At 45.7% G+C, this 21,560-nt stretch overlaps 1 protein-coding gene across 2 annotated transcripts in view; it reads right to left on the minus strand.

Moving 5' to 3' along the window:
* Positions 1–21,560, minus strand: part of LOC143924770 (ankyrin repeat and fibronectin type-III domain-containing protein 1-like) — a 552,097-nt gene that overhangs the window by 290,153 nt on the left and 240,384 nt on the right. Inside the window, exon 1 of one of the 2 annotated variants that reach the window (XM_077449226.1) lies at positions 9,950–10,213. The exons of the other annotated variant lie outside the window; for it this stretch is intronic. Coding sequence (XP_077305352.1) covers positions 9,950–10,195 — 246 coding nt within the window. The 5' untranslated portion in view covers positions 10,196–10,213. Of the gene's footprint in view, positions 1–9,949; positions 10,214–21,560 lie in introns of those variants that run through there. 2 annotated transcript variants of the gene reach the window in all.

Consider the following 21,560-nt stretch of genomic DNA (forward strand, 5'->3'; position numbering starts at 1 on the left):
ACCCCCTGACAGCGGAGCCCCGAGCGCCACCTTTCCAGGAGCGGAGGGACCGGCGGATGAGCCTTGGAAGACGGAGGGCAGGTGAGAGGAGCAGCGGCCATATTGGTACACCTTAGGCCCAATACTCTCAGATCTGGACAGATTCCCCCCCTATTCCCTACCAGATTGCCTCAGCCTAAGTGTCCTGTCCCCTGAACCACCTCTCAGCATCCAGGGGCTTCTCAGCTACCTTGCAGCCCCCAGACCTGTGCTGGCTTTCCATCATATCCCATACACCTGGCGGCCATCTTGCTTCACCCATCTGACTTCATCCACCTTTCATGCTGCAGATACTCTTACTAGTACAGATGTGCTTCGCAATCCACCGTACTTTAATCTAAACAACAGGTGTGTGTTGCCCCAGCCGGGGATGTGCTCCGAGCTCCTCATTTACTAAAACTAGACATTTGGCTATCAGAGACGTTACAACTTGGTGGCACTACACCCTTTCCTCCTCCTCCCCTCCTTTACAATTTTGAGGAAACTCGACACCTCATCTGGACCTATACACCTATTCCCCCCCTCCCACAAGAAGGGGAAAGGAAAACCCAGAACAGCTCACACTAGCCACATAAGGTCTACAAATGTGATAAACTACTAAGGCCGGGACCTGGCTCCCCCGTCATCTCTCCGTGACTCCCGTCTTTCTTTCATGTGAGCCTTTGCAGACACGGGTGTTCCCTTTTTGACTCATTTCAACGGGCCACACGCCCCATGGGCAAAATTGGGGACCAACGACGCACCTATTCCTCTTCTATAAAATCACAGCCCTCCGCGGCTATGGACCGCTACTTGAGCAAACCATCTCAAAATGCCTCACAGCTCCCATCGGAACAGCCTGACATGTGCACCAACATGCTCTTCAATGACACCTTCTCGCTCTCATCCTCCCCACCTCCCCCCCTAATGGCGGAGATACTGGACACTAAACTACACTCCCTCTTACAAGCAATCACCCATACCATTGCACAGGAGATAGGGAAAGTAGCCAAGGAATTGAGAGGGGAGATTGATCAGCTGGGTGAACGCACAGACTCCTTGGAATATAAATTTGACGAAATGGTGCAATATGTCCAGGTTCTCGAGGAGGACAATACCACCATTAAAAATACAGTGACTCAATTACAAGCCCAGCAGGAAGATTTGGAAAACAGAGAGCGTAGACAGAACCTTAGGTTCAGAGGCATTCCCGAAACAGTGGAAGACAAAGACCTGCGCAACTACCTCCTAAGCCTTTTCAACTTTTTAGCCCCTAATGTCCCTGACATAGACTGGCGCCTAGACAGAGCACATCGGTCGCTGGCTCCGAAACCTCCTTTGGGGGCCAACCCGAGAGATGTGATTGTGCATTTTCACTATTATGACAGCAAAGAAACCCTGACGCTAGCATCTCGCAACCAGTCCAGAGTTGAGTTTAAAGGCTCCAAGCTCCAAATCTTCAGTGATCTGTCACCCATTACCCTAGCGAGGAGGAGAACCCTTCGACCATTGACTTTGCATTTACAGTTTCACAAAGTGGCCTACCGGTGGGGCTTCCCTTTTCGCCTTTCCGCTTCTAAAGATGGCATCCAATATTCCCTACGTGATCTGCAAGAATGTGACTCTTTTCTACGCAACTTGGGGCTTCCACCTCTTCCAGAAGAAGATTCTCAGCCTCCCCCAGCTATGCCCAAACCTCCGCTGGCTCCAAGCCGCATCTGGACCCCTGTGCGACAGAAGACGTCCAAATCCAACTATACGCCCAGGAAAGGTCATACCTCCAGGCTCCCAACCTGAACTGTCCCCTCCTGACTTGCTTTGGATGCCTTATTTACTTTGACGCCCAAGTGCTATTATGGGAAGTCAGTGCCCCCTAGAGGGTAGATCTACCCCTTGACCAATGGGGTAGGTGGCCGGACTTATCTGACGCTGCCTCCAGTTTACCTAAATTTTATGCCTCTTCCCTCAACAGGTTGTGATATTTTTGTCTGCTTGAAACTATAGTATTAATATGTTTTGTTTGTGTATTTTTGTGTAAGGTTTCACACGTTTGGGGGTCTGTACATATATGTGTGTAGCCCCCCCCCTTTTTCTCTTTTTTTTTTTTTTTATCTTTTTCTTCTCCCTTACACAACCGAGGTCTCCTGTTCACACTGGGGGCACCCTGTTTGTTTCGGAGAGAGACGGGGGACTCCCCCCGTCCATGTTCCTCCTTTTTCTTTTTTTCTTTTTGCGTGTTTTGGAGATGTACAAATCTCCACCTCTGACCCATGGCTTTGACCTGGGCTCCCTGGTGGCACCGAGCCATCCAGGTTTCTATTGGTTGGTCGTTTTTCCGAGTTTTTTCCGACCCCTCATTTTACTCCCGTTTTTTCCCCTTCCCCTTTTTCTTTTCTGGAACATTTTTTCCACTCTGGGTGGGACACTGGGATCTTTCCCTGTCTTCCACTGGTTATACTTGCCTCTGGTACAGATTTTTTTGAACGATTGCACCGATGTTTATGGCATGCACATTGCTTTATGTAATATATATTTGTTCTGGGTCCACTGTTATACCCTACTTGTTGCACTTGTGAGGTTTTCTGCTATGCTCTGGCCCTTGGTTGACTTATTATGGCTTTAAAACTCCTAACATATAACGTTAAAGGATTAAATTCCATTCAAAAGAGATGGCTGGCTCTGAAGGAGTTTAAGGCCTCCAGGGCGGACGTGATATTGGTCCAAGAGACCCACTTCCGTGTTGGAGGTTCACTTAAGTTTGCTAGCAAACATTTCCCGACCTCCTTTCTGGCATCTGACCCGTCGGGTAAGGCGGGTGTTGCTATATTGATTAGTCGGCATTGCCCGTTAAAGGTCACATCATCCCATTTAGACCCGCATGGACGGATTATCATCCTGAAATGCTCCCTACTTGCTAAATCCCTCACCATAATTAACATTTACGCTCCTAACTCGGGTCAGCTTAATTTTTTGTCCTCAGTCTTTGACACTCTCGACCGCTTTGCCCAACCGTTTATGATATTAGGAGGGGACTTTAATATGACGATGTCGTCAGACAGAGATAGATGCACTCTATTTCCCTCAGCTTCCCCACCCCGAGCCTATCCAAATCATTCCGTAAGCTGATAAGATCGAGGCGATTGTTAGACATCTGGAGGATAAAACATCCTACTCATAAACAGTACACCTTTTTCTCACACCCCCACAAGCTTTATTCCAGATTAGATAATTTCTTTATCTCCTCGCCCCTATTAACGTCAGCGGCCTCCTCTGAAATCAACCCTATCACATGGTCCGACCACTCTTCAGTCCAACTGGATATCCACCTTTCATCTACCTTTCCTAAGACCTGTCATTGGAGACTGAATGAGACTTTCCTCCATTCTCCAGAAACTAAGAGTCTTTTAACAAATGGTCTCACGGAATATTTCCAACTTAATACTGACTCGGTCACGGAGCCCTCCACCCTGTGGGAGGCCCACAAGGCTGTTTTCCGCGGACAGTGTATAGCGCTTCTGCCATTATGACTGATTTACGCCGGGCAGAGAGATTGCTGTTGCCATCCCCCACGGTGGACAGGCTCCGGAAGGTCGTCTCCCTGCGCAATCAGCTCAAATCCTTGGCCATGAGCAAAATAGACAAGTCTCTTCTGTGGTCCAAACAGAAGTTTTATGAATTCTCTAATAAACCTCATAAGCTGCTGGTGAATAGGTTAAAGCCACGGCCCTTTCAACCCTCTCCCGACTTTCTACGACAACCCGATGGCTCAATTACATATTGCCCCCTGACTATGTCATGGATATTCGGAGACTTCTACCATAACTTATATAACTGCCTGCAGACAGACCCAAATTATGACTTTACACAAGAGAGATTCGATCTCTTCTTTAAGCACTTGAAATTACCTAAACTTCTTCCTGATCATCTCGCAACCCTGAACTCAGCCATATCACCCGATGAACTTGAAGAAGTAATCATGCAGCTCCCTAGCCAGAAAGCTCCGGGCCCAGACGGGCTACCTTATTCCTATTACAAAACCTTCCTACCTATCCTGAGCCCTCACATGATCTCACTCTATGCCTCCCTACTTAAAGGTTATACTCCACACGCCCAATTCCTCCATGCCCACATATCGGTCATTCCAAAGCCTGGTAAGCCTGGTAAGGACCCCTCCCTGCCGGACAATTATAGGCCCATAGCGTTGTTAAACTCAGACTATAAAATTTTTACGAAGATCCTGGCTAACAGGCTGACCCATATAATCCCTACACTCATCCATAGACACCAAGTGGGCTTTGTGCAAACCCGTCACGCAGGAGATAATACCAGACGCACGATAGACCTGATTGATCTATTGAACAAAACCTCCCGCCCAGCCCTGGTCCTTAGTTTAGATGCTCAAAAGGCCTTTGACAGACTAAGGCCGCGTACACACGCGGGGACTGTTCGGCCAACTTTGTCCGCTGAACAGTGTTTCGGCGGACAGTCCGCCCGTGTGTGGGCTTTCAGCGGACAGTTTCAGCGAACAGTCCGCTGAACAAGGTTTTTCGGAAATTCCGAAAAACTGTCCGCTGAAACTTTGTTTCAGCGAACAGTCCCCTCGTGTGTAGGCTTGTTCGTCAAACTAAGTTCCGCGCATGCTCAGAAAGGATTTACACGCCGAAAGTTATAATGCAGTGTATAGGACGTCGTATTTTTCGTCCCGTCGTACGTGCCGTTCACGTCATCGCGCACGGTTTCAGCAAACTGTTCGTTCGTCGTGTGTGGCCATGTCCGTCCATGCTAATTTTGAGCGGACTGTTTGCTGAAACTGTTTGACGGACAAAGTTGGGCGAACAGTCCCCGCGTGTGTACGCGGCCTTAGTTGGCCATATATGTTGGCCACTCTTTCTAGATATGGTTTCGCAGGCCCTTTTGTAGCAGCCCTTGAAGCCCTCTATTCCCGCCCCTCTTCTCAGGTCAAATTGGCATCCTATTTATCCTCTTCCTTCCCTCTGAGTAACGGCACCAGACAGGGCTGTCCCTTGTCGCCTCTTCTTTTTATTCTATGCCTGGAACCCCTAGCAGAGGCCATCTGCATACACCCAGACATTAGAGGGGTATATCTACGCCACAGGGAATACAAACTGTCCCTGTTCACAGACGACATCCTCTTGACGCTGACTAGTCCCAACATCTCACTTCCGAACCTCTTATCCCTGCTGAAAGACTTTAGCTCCATATCAGGTTACAAGATTAACACAAGTAAAACTGAAGCTTTACCCATACATATTCACTCTTCTGCTCTCAATTTACTGCAGGAAAATTATACCTTTCGCTGGTGTACAGATTCCATTAAATACTTAGGGATTAATATCACGCCCTCCTATTCAACCTTATACTTGGCTAATTACCCCCCACTGTTTCGCGACATTGATAGGCTATTGAAGCAATGGGATTCGCTTCCCCTCTCACTTCTGGGTCGTACTAATGTCCTGAAGATGTCGGTGATGCCTAGGCTCCTCTACCTTTTTGACACTCTCCCGATCTCAGTCCCTATGTCCCAACTAAAAGCGGTTCAGAGAACTTTTCTTAATTTTATATGGCATTATCGAGCGCATAGGATTGCAGGTCCGGTGATGTTAGCTCCACGATGGCGCGGAGGTCTGGGAGCCCCAGATCTGATTAAATATTATTACGCTACACACCTTAAACCAATTATTACCTGGTCGTCCAGGAAAGCCCCTACAGTGTGGGCAGAAATTGAGATGAGCATCACCAGACCTGCACACATTTGTGCCATGCTCTGGACAGACCTTAAAACCTCCATGGGCCCACTTCGCAGTATTTGTCTAGCCCCGATGTTATTCTCCCTGGATGTCTGGAGGAAATGCTTAAAGTTGTTCTCTCTGGCCTCCCAATGCCCTCCTTTGATAAACATTTTGTTTAACCCAGATATCCCGGACAGCCTGGCTTATGATAGGATGATTCCTTGGTCCCAAGGAGACTTCTATCGTTTGCGGAATTGCAGAAACAGCACCAGATTCCCAAACAACTTTTCCACTCCTATCTCCAAATCATACATTATTTTGCTTCTAAATCCCCCACCCTAAGTCTCGATAAGCCAACCCCATTTGAACTTTTATGCGCTCAAGGCCCGTACCAGGCTCATTTAATCTCTGACATATACCGAATACTCCAGGAATCGGTGCCCATTACAGAATCTTCCCATTCCTATATGCGGAAGTGGTCGCTAATGCTAAAACATCCCATATTGCTCCCACAGTGGCAGAGAATATGGGCAGCTGTCTCTCAGACGTCACGTTGTGTAGAACAGAAGGAAACGGCTTATAAGATATTGCTTTTCTGGTATAGAACGCCTGACATTCTACATAAATATGACCCCACAGTCCCTGCGGTCTGTTGGAGATGCCGAGGAGATACAGGTTCTCATTTTCATATTTTCTGGGAATGCCCATTGATTAGCCCATTCTGGCTGACAATACAGTCTTTCATCCAAGACTTGTTTGAGATTTCCCTCCCGCTAGATCCTCTGTACTTCCTATTAGGGTTACCGATTCCTGGACTTTCTAAACATGCTCAGAAGCTCGCCACCTTCATTTTACTAGCGGCTAAAAGAGCCATCCCTACACGGTGGTTATCTCACATCCCGCCCGATCTCACCCAGGTTTTGCAGAACTTAGAGCATATCAGCTGTATGGAAAAGCTTACAGCCATAGTCCACGATACTATGCCCCAGTTCTCTAAGATTTGGGATCTGTGGAACCGCTCCAAAATGAATACTGCTGCGTAATTTAGATTATTACTTTACGCCCTATGATGAGTTTAAATGCTCAAATTAATCGACCAAACCATGTCATATAATTCTGAAAGGAAGAAATTCCCATGCCCCCGGCTCACTGAGACTTGGTTATTTGATTGTGACGTTTACAGATCTGTATCGCAAATAACTGGTAATCTTTTGCTGACATAATAAATATGCTGAACTATTGTGCCCCACCCTCCTTCTTCCCCCCCCTTTTTTTTTTTTCTCCTCTTCTTCTCCCTTCCACCCTTCTCCCCCCCTTCCCTTGTTTTTGATTTGTCTCATATGTCAAACTTACTGTTTCTATGCACACTTGTGCAATTGTAAGATACCGTATTCTTGTTATCTTTCTATTTTCAATAAAAAATACAATAAAAAAAAAATAACTTGGAGAGGATCTGCAAATAGGAGTGGGACAAAATCCCTCCTGAGATGTGTGCAATCTGGTGGCCACCTACAAGAAACGTCTGACCTCTGTGATTGCCAACAAGGGTTTTGCCACCAAGTACTAAGTCATGTTTTGTGAAAGGGTCAAATATTTATGTCACTTATTAAAATGCAAATCAATTTATAACTTTTTTATAGTTTCTCTGGATATTTTTGCTGTTATTCTATCTCTCACTGTTAAAATAAACCTATAAAATTATAGACTGATAATTGTCAGTGGGAAAACATACAAAATCAGCAGGAGTTCAAATACTTTTTCCCTCACTGGAAGTCGGATGGAATCATAATTCGATCCATGTATGGCCAGCTTCAGGGAGGGGAAATCTCTCCAACAGTGCCCCAGATAGCAGTAAAAACCCATCTGGGGTTCTAATCCTACCCAACATTAACTAAATCTAGAGCAAAAGTTCTAGTTGCACAAAGTATCACTAAACAAAATCCTAATTCATCAAAAATCATCCATACAGGGCCACTACGTAATGGTCCTATAACCTATTTTTAATTGAACTGTTTTTCGCCTCTTTGTAACGTCCTCAATGAGCTCCCAAACCTCTCTGTTTCCCACTCACTTCAGTTTGTTTGGAATGAGCAGTGCACATTAGTTCCGGGTCATATGTATTGCAATATCTACACTACAGAACCCACAGTCCATCTTGGGAACATACAAGAGATGGTAGCAATTTTTCTACATGCAATGGGACCATACAGAATGAACGTAACCACCCTCTAACAGCACGTCAGATCACAGCAGTAAAAAAGGAATTTAGAGGCGGCCGAGAGCAATAGAAGGGACTTTTTGAGTTAAGCATACGCACTTGAATAGAATTTTCTTTAAGTGTCACTTAAACAGCTTATAACTTAACCACTTGTCACCAAATCACGTACCTGGTACGTCATTTGACTTCAAGTGGTTGTACCGGGGTGATGCCTTCAGCTTCAGGCATCACCCCAGTACTGTGTTTTAGAGCCAACGGTCAGCCCTCTTCTAATAGCAACTGGAGTGGCTAACTAGCCACTCGATTGTTATAACAGGTAATGGCTCTCTTGGGATCTCCCGTCCCACCGGGAGACCTGAGCTACCAGCTGGCATGTCTGCCGGCTGGCCGGAGACCCGTACAAAGCCGTAATCATAACCGCCTCCGCTATGGTAACCCAGAGGTGAAGACATGACATCACTTCCGGTTTACCTGGCTGTCATCGGCAGCATTTTTTTGGAAAATCTAAAGTATTTAAAATGCCAATCTTGGCGTTTGGAATGCTTTCAAGGTCAAAGGAGGGATTTGGAGACTTTTGACCCCAGATCCCTTCATAAAGAGTACCTGTCACTATTGCTGTCACAAGTATGTTTATTGTAAAGCGCTGCACAAACTGTTGGTGCTATATAAATCCTGAATAATAATAATAATAATGTTTACATGCTTTGTGACAGTAATAAAAGTAATAAAAAAAAACAACAGCGTAAAAGTAAAAAAAAAAAAAAAAACATTAATAATTTAAAAAAAAAATTAAAGTGCCCCCCTCGTGCTAGCGCAAAGGTGAAATGCACACAAACAGCGATCGTCCCACACATGTAACATAAATGTCAGATCATGGGCAGTAATTCTAGCACTAGACCTCCTCTGTAGATATAAAAGTAGTAAGCTATAAAGGCTTTTAAGGTGTTGCCTATGAATAGTAACATTTCTGTTGTTTGTCACTGCTGCGTGGGCGCGTGCGCAGTTTTAAACCGTGACATGTTTGGCATCTATTTACTGGGCGCAACATCATCTTGGGTTTATTTATTGTGTAAGCATTATGTATTGTGTTTTTTTGCAATAAAATTTTAAAAAAGTGTCTTTTTTCCCCAAAAATTACGTTTGAAAAACCACGTGTGACATAAAAAATTGCAACACCTGCTATTTTATTCTCTAGGGTCTCTGCTAAAAAATATATCATGCTAAGTAATTTTATATGAAAAATTACAGATTTTAAAGCTGGGTACTTAAGTGGTTACAACTTATTACTTCTTATGCTGCGTACACACGACCGGACTTTCCATCAGAATTGGTCCGAAGGAATCATTCCGTAGGATAGTCCGATCATGTGTGGGATAGTCCGATCGTTTTTCCTTTTAAAAAAATTCAGACTGGCCTAGAAATAGAACATGTTTCAAATCTATCTGACGGACTCAATTCCTGTCGGGAAAACCGTTCGTCTGTATGCTGGTCCGATGGACCAAATACGACGTGAGAGCAGCTATTGGCTACTGGTTATTGAACTTCCTTTTCTAGTCCCGTCGTACGTCATCACGGTCAATACGAACAGACTTTAGTCCGTTCGTGTGTGGGCAAGTCCGTTTGTTCGGAAGTCCATCATAACTTAGTTTGAAAGTCCGTCGGGAAGACCGTCTGACCTTTTCTTCCGGAAAGTCCGGTTTTGTGTACGCTGCATAAGACACCAATCTTTTAAACACCCGGGCAATTAATGTACAATTAGAAGGACGGAGCAAGTTTGCAAATTTTACAACTAAGAGGGTAGCAGGGGAGATGAAAATTCTCTGTGCAAGTGCAGACCTAGCAGATCCACCGGTGAATGGGCGATGAATGGGAAAGTTTAGGAATTGGTAACTCCATACAATGGGAAGGAAGGGAGATGAATGCTGCTAAGCAATAGACTAGTGAAAAGGAATGTCAGGCAAACCTTAAGCTGAGAAGTGAGGTTCAAGCAGTGGGGCACTCCTCCTCCTCTTCCTTTTTTCAACTTTCCCTCTTTTCTCCAGCCGTTTAGCACCAAAATTTTGCTCAGCAGTTCCTCTGTCCCAGCTGCCCCCCGGCTCTTTGGTGCTGAGTTGCCCCTCTCCCTGAAGAGAGGGGCCCAGGGCAACGTTGGATCCTTCAGCCAGCTCCTATGGAGAAACCAGTGAGGGTTGGGGAGAGCTGGGTGCATGCTTTCCTCACACACTGCCTGTTGTACTTTTACAATCTGGTTGCTTGGCAATAGACTAAAGGCAAACTCCACAACAGAGAGAGAAAAGCACACAGCCAAATGCAAATCAATGCAAAGAAAAGTTTACTTTCACCTTCCTCCCCCCTCCTTACTAGAGCCATCATACAACTTCCTGCCATGTCCTACAATCACAAGAAGAATCAGTGGAGCATGACATACACAGCCGGGTTTGGGTTTGTTTTACCTAGACGGGGGACAGATTAGCGGTTCTTCTCTTTCGGCATGTTATTATTTCAGAACTTTAACTGATTATAATTTCCTCTCAGACAGACATCAGTGTCCTCGGCCTGAGGCGCCTGTCAGTCATGAGATACGACGAGGGATAGCGGTGTGCGCCTACTACTCATCGTCCCCTAGCCTGGGGCCACATTCTCTATAGCACAATAGAGACGCACCAACCTTTCATGTTTATGGCCATAGGTATGAGATTCTCTGTGAATTCCTAGAATTTTTATTATTATATACAGCGCCTTGCAAAAGTATTCACCCCCTTTGGCTTTTTACCTATTTTGTTACATTATAGCCTTTTGGTTCAATGTTTTTTTTTTTATCTGAATTATATGTGATGGATCAGAACACAATAGTCTAAGTTGGTGAAGTAAAATTAGAAAAATATATACATAAAACTATTTTTCAGAAATAAAAAACTGATAATTGGCATGAGCGTATGTATTCACCCCTTTGTTATGAAGCCCATAAAAAGCTCTGGTGCAACCAATTACCTTCAGAAGTCACATAATTAGTGAAATGATGTCCACCTGTGTGCAATCTAATGCCTTGAACACACGGTCGGAAATTCAGTCGGAAAAGGTCCGATCGGATTATATTGTCGGAAAATCCGATCGTGTGTGGGCTCTATCTGACTTTTTCTGTGGGAAATTCTGACGGAAAAAATCTGAGAGCAGGATCTCAAATTTTCTGACAAAAAAATTTGATCGGACTTTTTCCGATCGTTTGTAGAGAATTCCGATCGGAAAAAGTGCTACGCATGCTCAGATCAAATTACGAGACAAAAGCTATTGACTACTAGGCTCAACGTAGTACCATCGTAACGAACGAACGTCATCACGTTCAGAACGATCGGAATTTCCAACAACTTTGTCTGACCGTGTGTATGCAACACCAGTTTAGGACAAAATCCGTCGGAAAAAATCAGACGGATTTTGTTATCCGAATGTCCGACCGTGTGTACAAGGCATTAGTGTCACATGATCTGTCATTACATATACACACCTTTTTGAAAGGCAATATGAATGATGCGACCTAACAAACTGATTATGATAGTGGCAAGCCTCCATCCCTAATATGTGTCAAGCAGCAGAAAAGTAAAGGAAAATTGGGAATTTGAGTTAGGCAGGTCACTTGAATGGATACCTTAATCAAATTATTTAATCAAATTATATATTAATAACCTATCAAAATATAGAGATTGTCAATCTAAAAGGACACCATTTACTATAATACACTTGTAAAAATACATATTTATTAAACAGAGTAAGGTAAAACATAATTAGCATAACAATTACATGAAAACACCCATGGTGGCGCCTAACCTTAAATCCAAGGGAAGACAGGGGACAAGGATGATCATCTCCCCCCGGGGATGAGGTGAGGAGTCCCATCCAAACCAGAGATAGCAAACAGGTAAAGACCAGGTGAATCTATAATTGAGCAGTCCACATGCGTAGCTCCTGCCCCGTACGCGTTAACCCTTTTGATACCCGCTTGCATGACCACCTGTTTGCACAGGGGTCCATGCCATAAGGTGAGAGTGATTAGTTAGATAGGAGGTGGAGGGATTGTCATGCTACTGTGGAAAAAAAATGTACTTATGTCAGTGCTACAGTTTGAATTTAAAACGTATTTGTGTGAACAGTGAAGTTAAGTCATGGATTGTGGAAACTAACTAGTGTCAGGTGATTGTATATAATGTATACCACATTTACCACTGACTAATGCAGAGTTGCAATGCAAGGTGATCAGCTAAAAGTAGTTGGATCTGTATGTGCGTTATAATTAATGGAAATGAATTGATTTTAAAAAAAAAACTATTAATCAAACATGACAATTTTAATCAGTAACAGCCCTAATATATATATATATATATATATATATATATATATATATATATATATATATACATACATACATACATACATATACACATGACCTGTGTGAGGGGTTAGCTCGGCAGCGGGTGTGTGTGACCCCCTGGATGGGTTCACAACACAAAGTCAGGCACAGCAGACAACGGTGTAGGTTCAAAAAACAAAAGATCCGGTTTATTTATGCTCCATGCAGTGATACATATAACAGCCAAACAAAATAAAACAAGAAAATAAATCCTGGTCAGCTTGACCTCTAACTACACACGTAGACTCCCTGTCTAACAACTGGGTACAGCCTTGTGCTGCCCCAGTCCCTGTCTCTATTGTAGGGGTTTGCCACACAGGCGTTAACTCACCGCACAGAACAGATCTCAGACTCCCCAGTCTATACACACAAAACTGGTTCCAGGATGGAGCATCTCCCTATGCATGCTGGGGTTTTTTGTAGAGGCCTTAATGAGCCCACTTACTACAGCTGGGCTCATTAACTCTTCCCCTCTAATTGTAAAAGTCTGCATAAAGCCTGAATCTAGGACACACATATTTACCATCCTGGATACAACCAGGTGATTTTACCTGCGTGCTGCCACATACCCCCCCCTCTTGTTTCAACCTTGGGGTTGTAACACAAGCAGCCAGACACGCATGTATCCGAGACAAAGCATCCACATTCCCCATTTTAACACCAGGGCGATGCTTAACTGTAAAGTTAAATTCCTGTAGGGCCAGGAACCACCTATTTACCCTTCTATTGGTCTCCTTGTTTTGAGCCATCCACTTTAAAGGAGCGTGATCAGTCACCAGGTCAAAGTGCCTACCTAGCAGATAGTACCGAAGGGAATCTAGAGCCCACTTCACTGCTAAACATTCCTTCTCAATCGTGGAGTAATTTACCTCATGGGACTTCAACTTCCTGCTGAGGTAAATGACTGGGTGCTCTTCCCCGTTCCAGACCTGGGATAACACTGCTCCTAACCCAACGTCTGATGCATCAGTTTGTACCACGAAGTCCTTAGAGAAGTCTTGTGAGTACAACACTGGCTGGCTACATAAGGCTGTTTTTAAGGACTGAAATGCTTCTTCAGCCTCTGGGGACCATTTAACCATGACCGACTCTTTCCCTTTCGTCAGGTTGGTGAGGGGCACAGCCTGAGAAGCAAAATGGGGAATGAATCGTCGATAATAGCCAGCGATTCCCAGAAAGGCTCGTACCTGTTTCTTGCTGTTGGGACGTGGCCAACTCTGTATGGCCTCGACTTTATTGACTTGGGGTTTTATCACCCCCCTCCCAATAGTGTACCCAAGATATTTGGCCTCCTCCTGTCCAATGGTACACTTCTTTGTATTGGCCGTAAACCCAGCTTCCCGGATAGAGTCTAGGACTGCTTGTACTTTTGGTAAATGTGAGACCCAGTCTGTGCTATGAATAATCACATCATCCAGGTAAGCTGCAGCATATTTCTGATGGGGCCTCAGAATCTTATCCATTTTCCGCTGGAATGTTGCCGGTGCATTCTGTAACCCAAACGGCATTCTCTTATATTGGAATGCCCCATCTGGGGTTACAAACGCAGTTTTCTCCTTGGCCGACTCGGCCAGGGGAATTTGCCAATACCCTTTGCTGAGATCAAGAGTTGTCATATATCGGGCTGTTCCCAGCCGGTCAATCAACTCATCTATACGCGGCATGGGGTAGGTGTCAAATTTTGTAACTTTATTTAATTGTCGAAAATCGTTACAAAACCGCCAGCTCCCATCAGGTTTGGGCACTAGTACGATAGGACTGGACCAGTCACTCTGGGACTCCTCCTTCACACCCAATTCCAGCATCCTTTGAACCTCCCCACGTATTGCCTCCCGTCGGGCCTCTGGTATTCTATAAGGTTTTAGTTTTACCCTTTCTCCTGGCGGGGTGATAATGTCATGCTCTACGCCAGATGTTTGTCCCGGAAGCTCAGAGAAAATCTCTTTGTTACGAAGTACAAACTCTTTAACCTCCTGTTGTTGGGCTTTCGATAAGGTGTCTGCTATTCCAACCTCAGGAACTAAGCAATCAGGCTGTACTTGTGACAAAGTCTCTGCGACTAGGGATTCCCTATCCCTCCAGGCTTTCAGCAGATTGACGTGATAGATCTGCTCCGGCTTTCGCCTTCCTGGCTGTCTAACCCTGTAGTTCACCTCACTAATTTTTTCAATTACTTCATATGGACCTTGCCATTTGGCCAGAAATTTGCTTTCAACCGTAGGGACTAGCACCAAGACCCTATCCCCCGGGGAAAAAGTACGTGTCTTGGCCCCACGGTTGTACACTCTCTGCTGTGCTAACTGCGCTTGGGTTAAATGTTCCTTTACAATTGGCATTACCTGTGCAATTCTATCTTGCATCAGGGCGACATGCTCAATCACACTCCTGTGAGGAGAACTCTCATTTTCCCAAGTTTCCTTGGCGATATCCAGCAGCCCTCTTGGGTGTCTCCCATAGAGCAACTCGAAGGGTGAGAAACCCGTAGAGGATTGGGGTACCTCCCTAATGGCAAACATCAGATAGGGTATTAGACAATCCCAATTCTTTCCATCTCTATCCACCACCTTCTTTAACATTTGTTTTAGGGTTTTGTTGAATCTTTCAACCAACCCATCTGTTTGGGGGTGATACACAGATGTACGCAATTGCTTCACTTTGTACAACTTGCATAATTCTTTCATAACCCGGGACATAAAGGGTGTACCTTGGTCCGTAAGCAGTTCCTTACAAATACCCACGCGGCTAAAAACAAGAGATAGCTCTTTGGCTATGGTTTTGGCCGAGGTATTTCGGAGAGGAATTGCTTCCGGATAACGGGTGGCATAGTCCAAAATAACCAAAATGTACTGATGCCCCCTAGCAGACTTCATTATCGGACCTACCAAATCCATTGCGATCCTCTCAAAGGGGACCTCAATGTTAGGAAGAGGTACCAGTGGGTTACGGAAATGTAGCATAGGTGCCGACTTCTGACACACAGGGCAGGAGGAACAATACTTTTCTATTTCCTTCATGACCCCAGGCCAATAGAATCTCTGCAGTACCCTCTCTCTGGTTTTCTCTGTCCCCAGATGACCTCCCAGAATGTGTCCATGAGCCAATTCTAACACCAACTTCCTGTAAGGTTTGGGCACTACAAGTTGCTCAATGGTTTCTTCTGCCCTTTGAGCCACTCGATATAGCAGGTCCCTTTCCATAATGAAGTAAGGATAAGGGCAAGTCTTATCTGGGTTCACTAACTTGCCATCTATTTTCACCACATTTTCCCGTGCCTTTATTAGGGTGGGGTCTTTTAACTGTTCTGTGGCAAAATTTTCCCTGTGAACCTCAAGATCCGAAAACTCCACAGACGGCACGTTTTCATCTGAGGATGTTGGCTCCTCCCCAGTTTCTCGAGTTTCCCCCGCCAATAACGACAAGGGAAATTCAGTAGAGTCCTCACCACTCCCAGAGGAATTCTGGTCATCTTCCTGGTTTATAGGGGCACCAATGGGGCCCTCAGGACAATCCCAGAGTTCCCAGAATTTTGGCAAAACCCTTCCCACAATAGCATCATGTGGTAAGTGAGCCACTAACCCCACCTGATGAGAGAGGTTACCTTTGGGGGTCTCAAAAAACACTGAAGTTACAGGATACTCTCGGGTGTCCCCATGCACACAAATAACAGCCACCCTGTTCTTCCCAGAGACCTCTGTAGTAACTAATTCAGCTTTTATCAATGTTACCAGGCTACCTGAATCTAGCAACACATCAACATGTCTACCATTAATACACATTTTACATAAATGTTTCTCAGGTCCCCGAATGGCAGTGCATGCAACTGTCGCAAACAGCGACTGACATCTCTCCCTTATAAAGTCACATTGCATAGGCTCATCCACAACTGGGCAATTGGCTGCAATATGTCCCTCTTGCCGGCAGCGGTAGCAAATAATCTTTTTCGCTGCCTCTTGCAGCATGGGCTTCCTGGGCTGCTCCCGCCAGACCTTAGGTAGAACTTCCACCCTCTCACTCTCTCCACCCTCACCCCTTGGAGTCATCTTACCCGCCACTGGGGATGATCTGGTCTTAGGGGGGAAAGTCCGTGAGTCCCTGGAAGATGTGGTCAGGTTCTCTGTAGCCAAGTACCTCTCAACCAGATCCACAAGTTTATCTGCATTTTCTGGGTCTCCATGGCTTACCCATTTTTGGATGGCAGTAGGAAGAGCTCTCAGGAAACGATCCATAACAACACGTTCCACAATGTTTGGTGCAGTCAAAGTCTCTGGCTGCAGCCACTTCCTGCTCAGGTGAATGAGATCATACATTTGAGACCTGGGAGGTTTTCCAACCTGAAAAGTCCAGTTATGCACACGCTGAGCCCGGACGGCCAGGGTGACACCCAGCCGTGCCAATATTCCTGCTTTTAGCACCACATAGTCTTTTGCTTGGTCAGGCTCTAGGTCATAATAAGCTTTCTGCGATTCCCCAGTTAACAGAGGGGCCACCAGTCCAGCCCATTGCTCCTTAGGCCACTTTTCCCTTTCAGCAGTCCTTTCAAATGTGGTCAAAAACACCTCCAGATCATCCTCTCCAGTCATTTTTGTCAGTAAACGGCTCACACCAAAGGATGCGGTATTATTGTAACCACTTGCTTCATTGGTCTGCGGACGTTGCTGTATTAATGTCTCTATTTTCTGTTGAAAATTCTGCTCTTGCTTCTGCAACAGGTCTATGAAGCGGGCTTCAGATCGCTGCTGGGCTTGTTGCTGAGCTTCCAAACTCTGCTGGTGAGCCTTCTGCTGATTTTCCAAACTCTGCTGCAAAGTTGCATTTATCTGCTGCTGGGCTGCAAGGCTCTGTTGTTGAGCTGCAAGGCTCTTTTGTAAACCTGCATTTGTTTGCTGCTGATTTGCATTTGCTTGTTGCTGGTTTGCATTTGCTAGAGCCAGCTGTCTCAGTATCTCCTCCATGCTGGCCTTAACAAAAAAAAAAAAAGTGCCAAAATTCTCCACCAACTGTGAGGGGTTAGCTCGGAAGCGGGTGTGTGTGACCCCCTGGATGGGTTCACAACACAAAGTCAGGCACAGCAGACAGCGGTGTAGGTTCAAAAAACAAAAGATCCGGTTTATTTATGCTCCATGCAGTGATACATATAACAGCCAAACAAAATAAAACAAGAAAATAAATCCTGGTCAGCTTGACCTCTAACTACACACGTAGACTCCCTGTCTAACAACTGGGTACAGCCTTGTGCTGCCCCAGTCCCTGTCTCTATTGTAGGGGTTTGCCACACAGGCGTTAACTCACCGCACAGAACAGATCTCAGACTCCCCAGTCTATACACACAAAACTGGTTCCAGGATGGAGCATCTCCCTATGCATGCTGGGGTTTTTTGTAGAGGCCTTAATGAGCCCACTTACTACAGCTGGGCTCATTAACTCTTCCCCTCTAATTGTAAAAGTCTGCATAAAGCCTGAATCTAGGACACACATATTTACCATCCTGGATACAACCAGGTGATTTTACCTGCGTGCTGCCACACCTGGTATATATATATATATATATATATATACTCTGCATCCAGTGTAGCCTATATCTACAGTGCATTCGGTGGTGTACTGTTTCTAATACACTTCAGGCGATGTACATCTAATACAGTGTGTACAGTTTCTACTACCCTTCTGGTGGTGTACACATTATACAATACAGTGCAGCCGTTGTACAGTTTCTGATACAGTGCAGGCGGTGTACACAGTATCTAATACAGTGTGTACAGTTTCTACTACTTTTCTTGTTTTATAAAAAAAAAGATGCTGATTTCTACCTTTCAAAACGTGACTCCTCGGGTCTCTCCTCCTCTCCTCCCAGCTGACATCAGCAGGAGTTCTCGCCCTGGTCGCTGGAGCTGTCAACCCAGGAGAGGAGAGTGCCGAAGAGAGACATGAGCGCTGGGAGATGCTCCGTAAGAAGGTGGAAATTGGCATCTTTTTTTTAAAACACATACTGTGCGGCACATATTTATTAGAGGATATGGCATGATAATACGATAGTGGCTTTACAACCACTTTTATGTGAACACACACAACAAAAGTGCACTTAGGGAGTGTCGTATGGTCCTTACCCTGAAGAAGAAGGACCCTTATGTGACTCCCCTCGGGTGCAAGGCTCCTGATGGGGGTAAGGCACAGTCACGTCCACCTGGCCAAAAGAAAAGGCTCGGCAGACCCCTCTCCTCATGATCAGCCGATGCTGACCAAAGAGTACTAGGTGAGGGACTCTCCCGAAGAGAGACCCCCCAACACAGGGGAGGAAGGAACCCCATGGCCATGCATCCTTCCCCCTAGACTTCAGTGTAGGCCGTCGAAGATCCACAAACTACCTTCCTGAGTGAAAAGAAAACACATACAGCATATAGGTGCAGGTGACACACGTGAAGAGAGAATAAAAAAGAGTGCCATGGCAGGTGAAATGTGTAGGGCATTTTTATACACAAAAGATAAAAATTGGTGAGGTACTTGTCACTTCATCAAATTAAATAGGTGGAATAAAGCTGGCCATACACAGTTAGATTTTTATTCACACATTTGTACAGTATATCTGAAAAGTCGTTTTTAACATTCTTTCTTGCCATCGTTGAGTGGGCTAATTTCATGGAAAAGCCCTGGAAATTTCGTCTAGACCTTCTATTTGAATGGAATGTATTAGGGTCCATTCACACCAGATGCATTGGCATTTTTTTCCACTCGTGCCAAAGGGAAAGTAATAAGTTATGAGGTATTGGTATAATTGGAGGAAGGTTTGCAAATATCTATGTACACCCTAAATCTATATTTGCAAACCGTCTTCCAATTATACCAATACCCCATAACCTACTACAACAAGGACCTGTAAATAATGTGGTATGTAAATGGGAGTAGTGCACAGTGGAGTGATGCGAAGATAAGAGCTGGTTTCCAGTAGGAGGAAGACTGTCTTGGCCACTTCTAAAGCCAATCACAGTCCTGCTAGCCCCATCCACCGTCTGGAGGAAGATGACTCGCTTGGTTGCCACTAGCAATCTCAGAAAGAAGGGATTTCACTGTGATTGAGTAAAACCACAATCAGGTGACAGTTTGTTGAATTACTGTTGAGCTTCTGGGAACACATGCCCACTGTTTTCAGAAAATGCCCCTGACCTGAGCTTATCATTCCACATCCATTCCATATGCTTGTATGTAACATCACATACAAGCACGTGGGCTGGATCCGAGAGGTGGATCAGCAGGATGAGTGTGCCAGGACAGGTAGATGTGTCTCATCTCTGCTTCCTTTTATCACTCTGCATATCACACATGTCATAGATGAGAAGAGGGTACATCGGTGGAGCAGATGAGCAGGAGGGGTTCAGAGGTGGAACAGAAGAGCAGGAGGGTACAGCGGTGTGGCAGATGTGCAGGGTGGTAAAATGGTGGAAGAGATTAGAAGGGGGTTCAGCAGTGGGACAGAAGAGCAGGGGGTTACAGCGATGGACCAGATGAGCAGGGGGCTTCAGTGTCAGTGTTGGGCCAGATGAGCAGGGGGTACAGTGGTGGAAGAGATGAGAAGGGGGTTCAGCAGTGGGACAGAAGAGCAGGGGGGTACAGTGATGGGCCAGATGAGTAGGGGGGTTCAGTGTTGGGTCAGATGAGCAGGGGGGTTCAGCGTTGGGCCAGATGAACAGGGGGGTTCAGAGTTGGGGCATAAAAGCAGGGGGGTAGAGCAATGGGGCAGATGTGAAAGGAGGTGTATTGGTGGGGCAGATGAGCAGGGGGTTACAGTGGTGGGGCACGAGAACAAGGAGAAGAGAGGTGTGGCAGAAGAGCGGGGGGGTACAGAGGTGAGACAGATATGCAGGAGGTACACTGGTGGGGCAGATGAGCAAACGGGTTACAGTGGTGTGGCAGATGAGCAGATGAGTTCAGTATTAGGACAGAAGAGAAGGTGATTCAGTAGTGAGACAGAAGAGCATGGCCATATGGCGGTGGAGCAGATGTGCAGGGAGGTACAGTGGCGGGGCAGATGAGAAAAGGGGTACATTGAGGTGGCAGATGAGCAGGGGGTTACAGTGTTGGGACAGAAGATTAAGGGGGTACAGTGGTGGGACAGATGTGCAGGAGGTACAGTGGTGGGAGGGATGGGGGGTTCAGTGTTGGGGCAGAGGAGAAAGGAGGTACATTGGTGGGAGAGATGTGCAGGGGGTTACAGCGGTGGGGCAGTGGAGCAGGGGGTACAGAGGTGGAGCAGATGTGCAGAGGAGAAAGGAGGTAGATTGGTGGAACACATGAGCAGGGGGTTACAGTGCTGGTTCATTTGAGTTTCCAATATCCAGGAGTAAGGGGCTGAAACAAGGTATAAGGGATACACCTTCTGAGTGTTAAAAGTAGCGTGTGATTAGTAAATGAAGAGAATAGAGTACTTCAGATTAAAGAGGGGAATTTAAAGTGCATTTGAAGGTCTGGAGGGTGCTAAAAAGCATGTGTAAGAGAATTCCAAAGAAGAAGAGAGGCGTGTTAGAAGAGATGAAGGCAATGGTGTGAAGATGTGATAAGCGTGCCGGAGAGGAGAAGGTTATGTACAGAGTGGAGGCTGCAATTGGGATAGTGTCCAAAAATGACCAGGGAAATGGAAGAAATGAGCCAGGAAGAAGGCAGCTTGTAGGTTTGACTTTTGAACTATATTCTTTGTATAACTGCCAGCCATTGGAGAAATTGACAAGAGAAGAAAGCATTTTAGAACTGAAAGGGGAGGGAGAGGAGTTAAGTAGCAGAGTAGGATGGATTGGAGGAGTTCCAGTTTGCACACTACTATGCCACAGAAATTACTAGAGCAACAGTGACCGAGGGAAATGATTAACTTTTCGTGGGGTGTAGGCAGGTGCAGTCTGTTTTCTCCACTTCAGGTGGCGCTCAATCGCAGCGGCAGTGCAGAGGAAGAGGAAGTCAAGAGGAACGTGGTTCCTCTATAGTTTCCTTTGTCACTGGGACAGTGATCCAGTTGAATGCTGGCCACTCATGTGACCCTGGCAGCTATCTTGGGTGTGAGTCTATTTAACGCCCTGGCTCCTGGGCTTGGCACGCATCCAGCATGTAGGTAGTGTAGGGATAGGTCAGCCACCTGTTGGGGACAGTATTAGAGGTACGGAAAGGTTCCAGACCAGTAAGGAAAGCTTAG

The sequence above is a fragment of the Lithobates pipiens genome, unplaced genomic scaffold (genome assembly GCF_037356315.1).
Source record: "Lithobates pipiens isolate NorthernLeopardFrog02 unplaced genomic scaffold, aLitPip1_a1.2 Scaffold_22, whole genome shotgun sequence".
Lineage (NCBI taxonomy): Eukaryota > Metazoa > Chordata > Amphibia > Anura > Ranidae > Lithobates > Lithobates pipiens.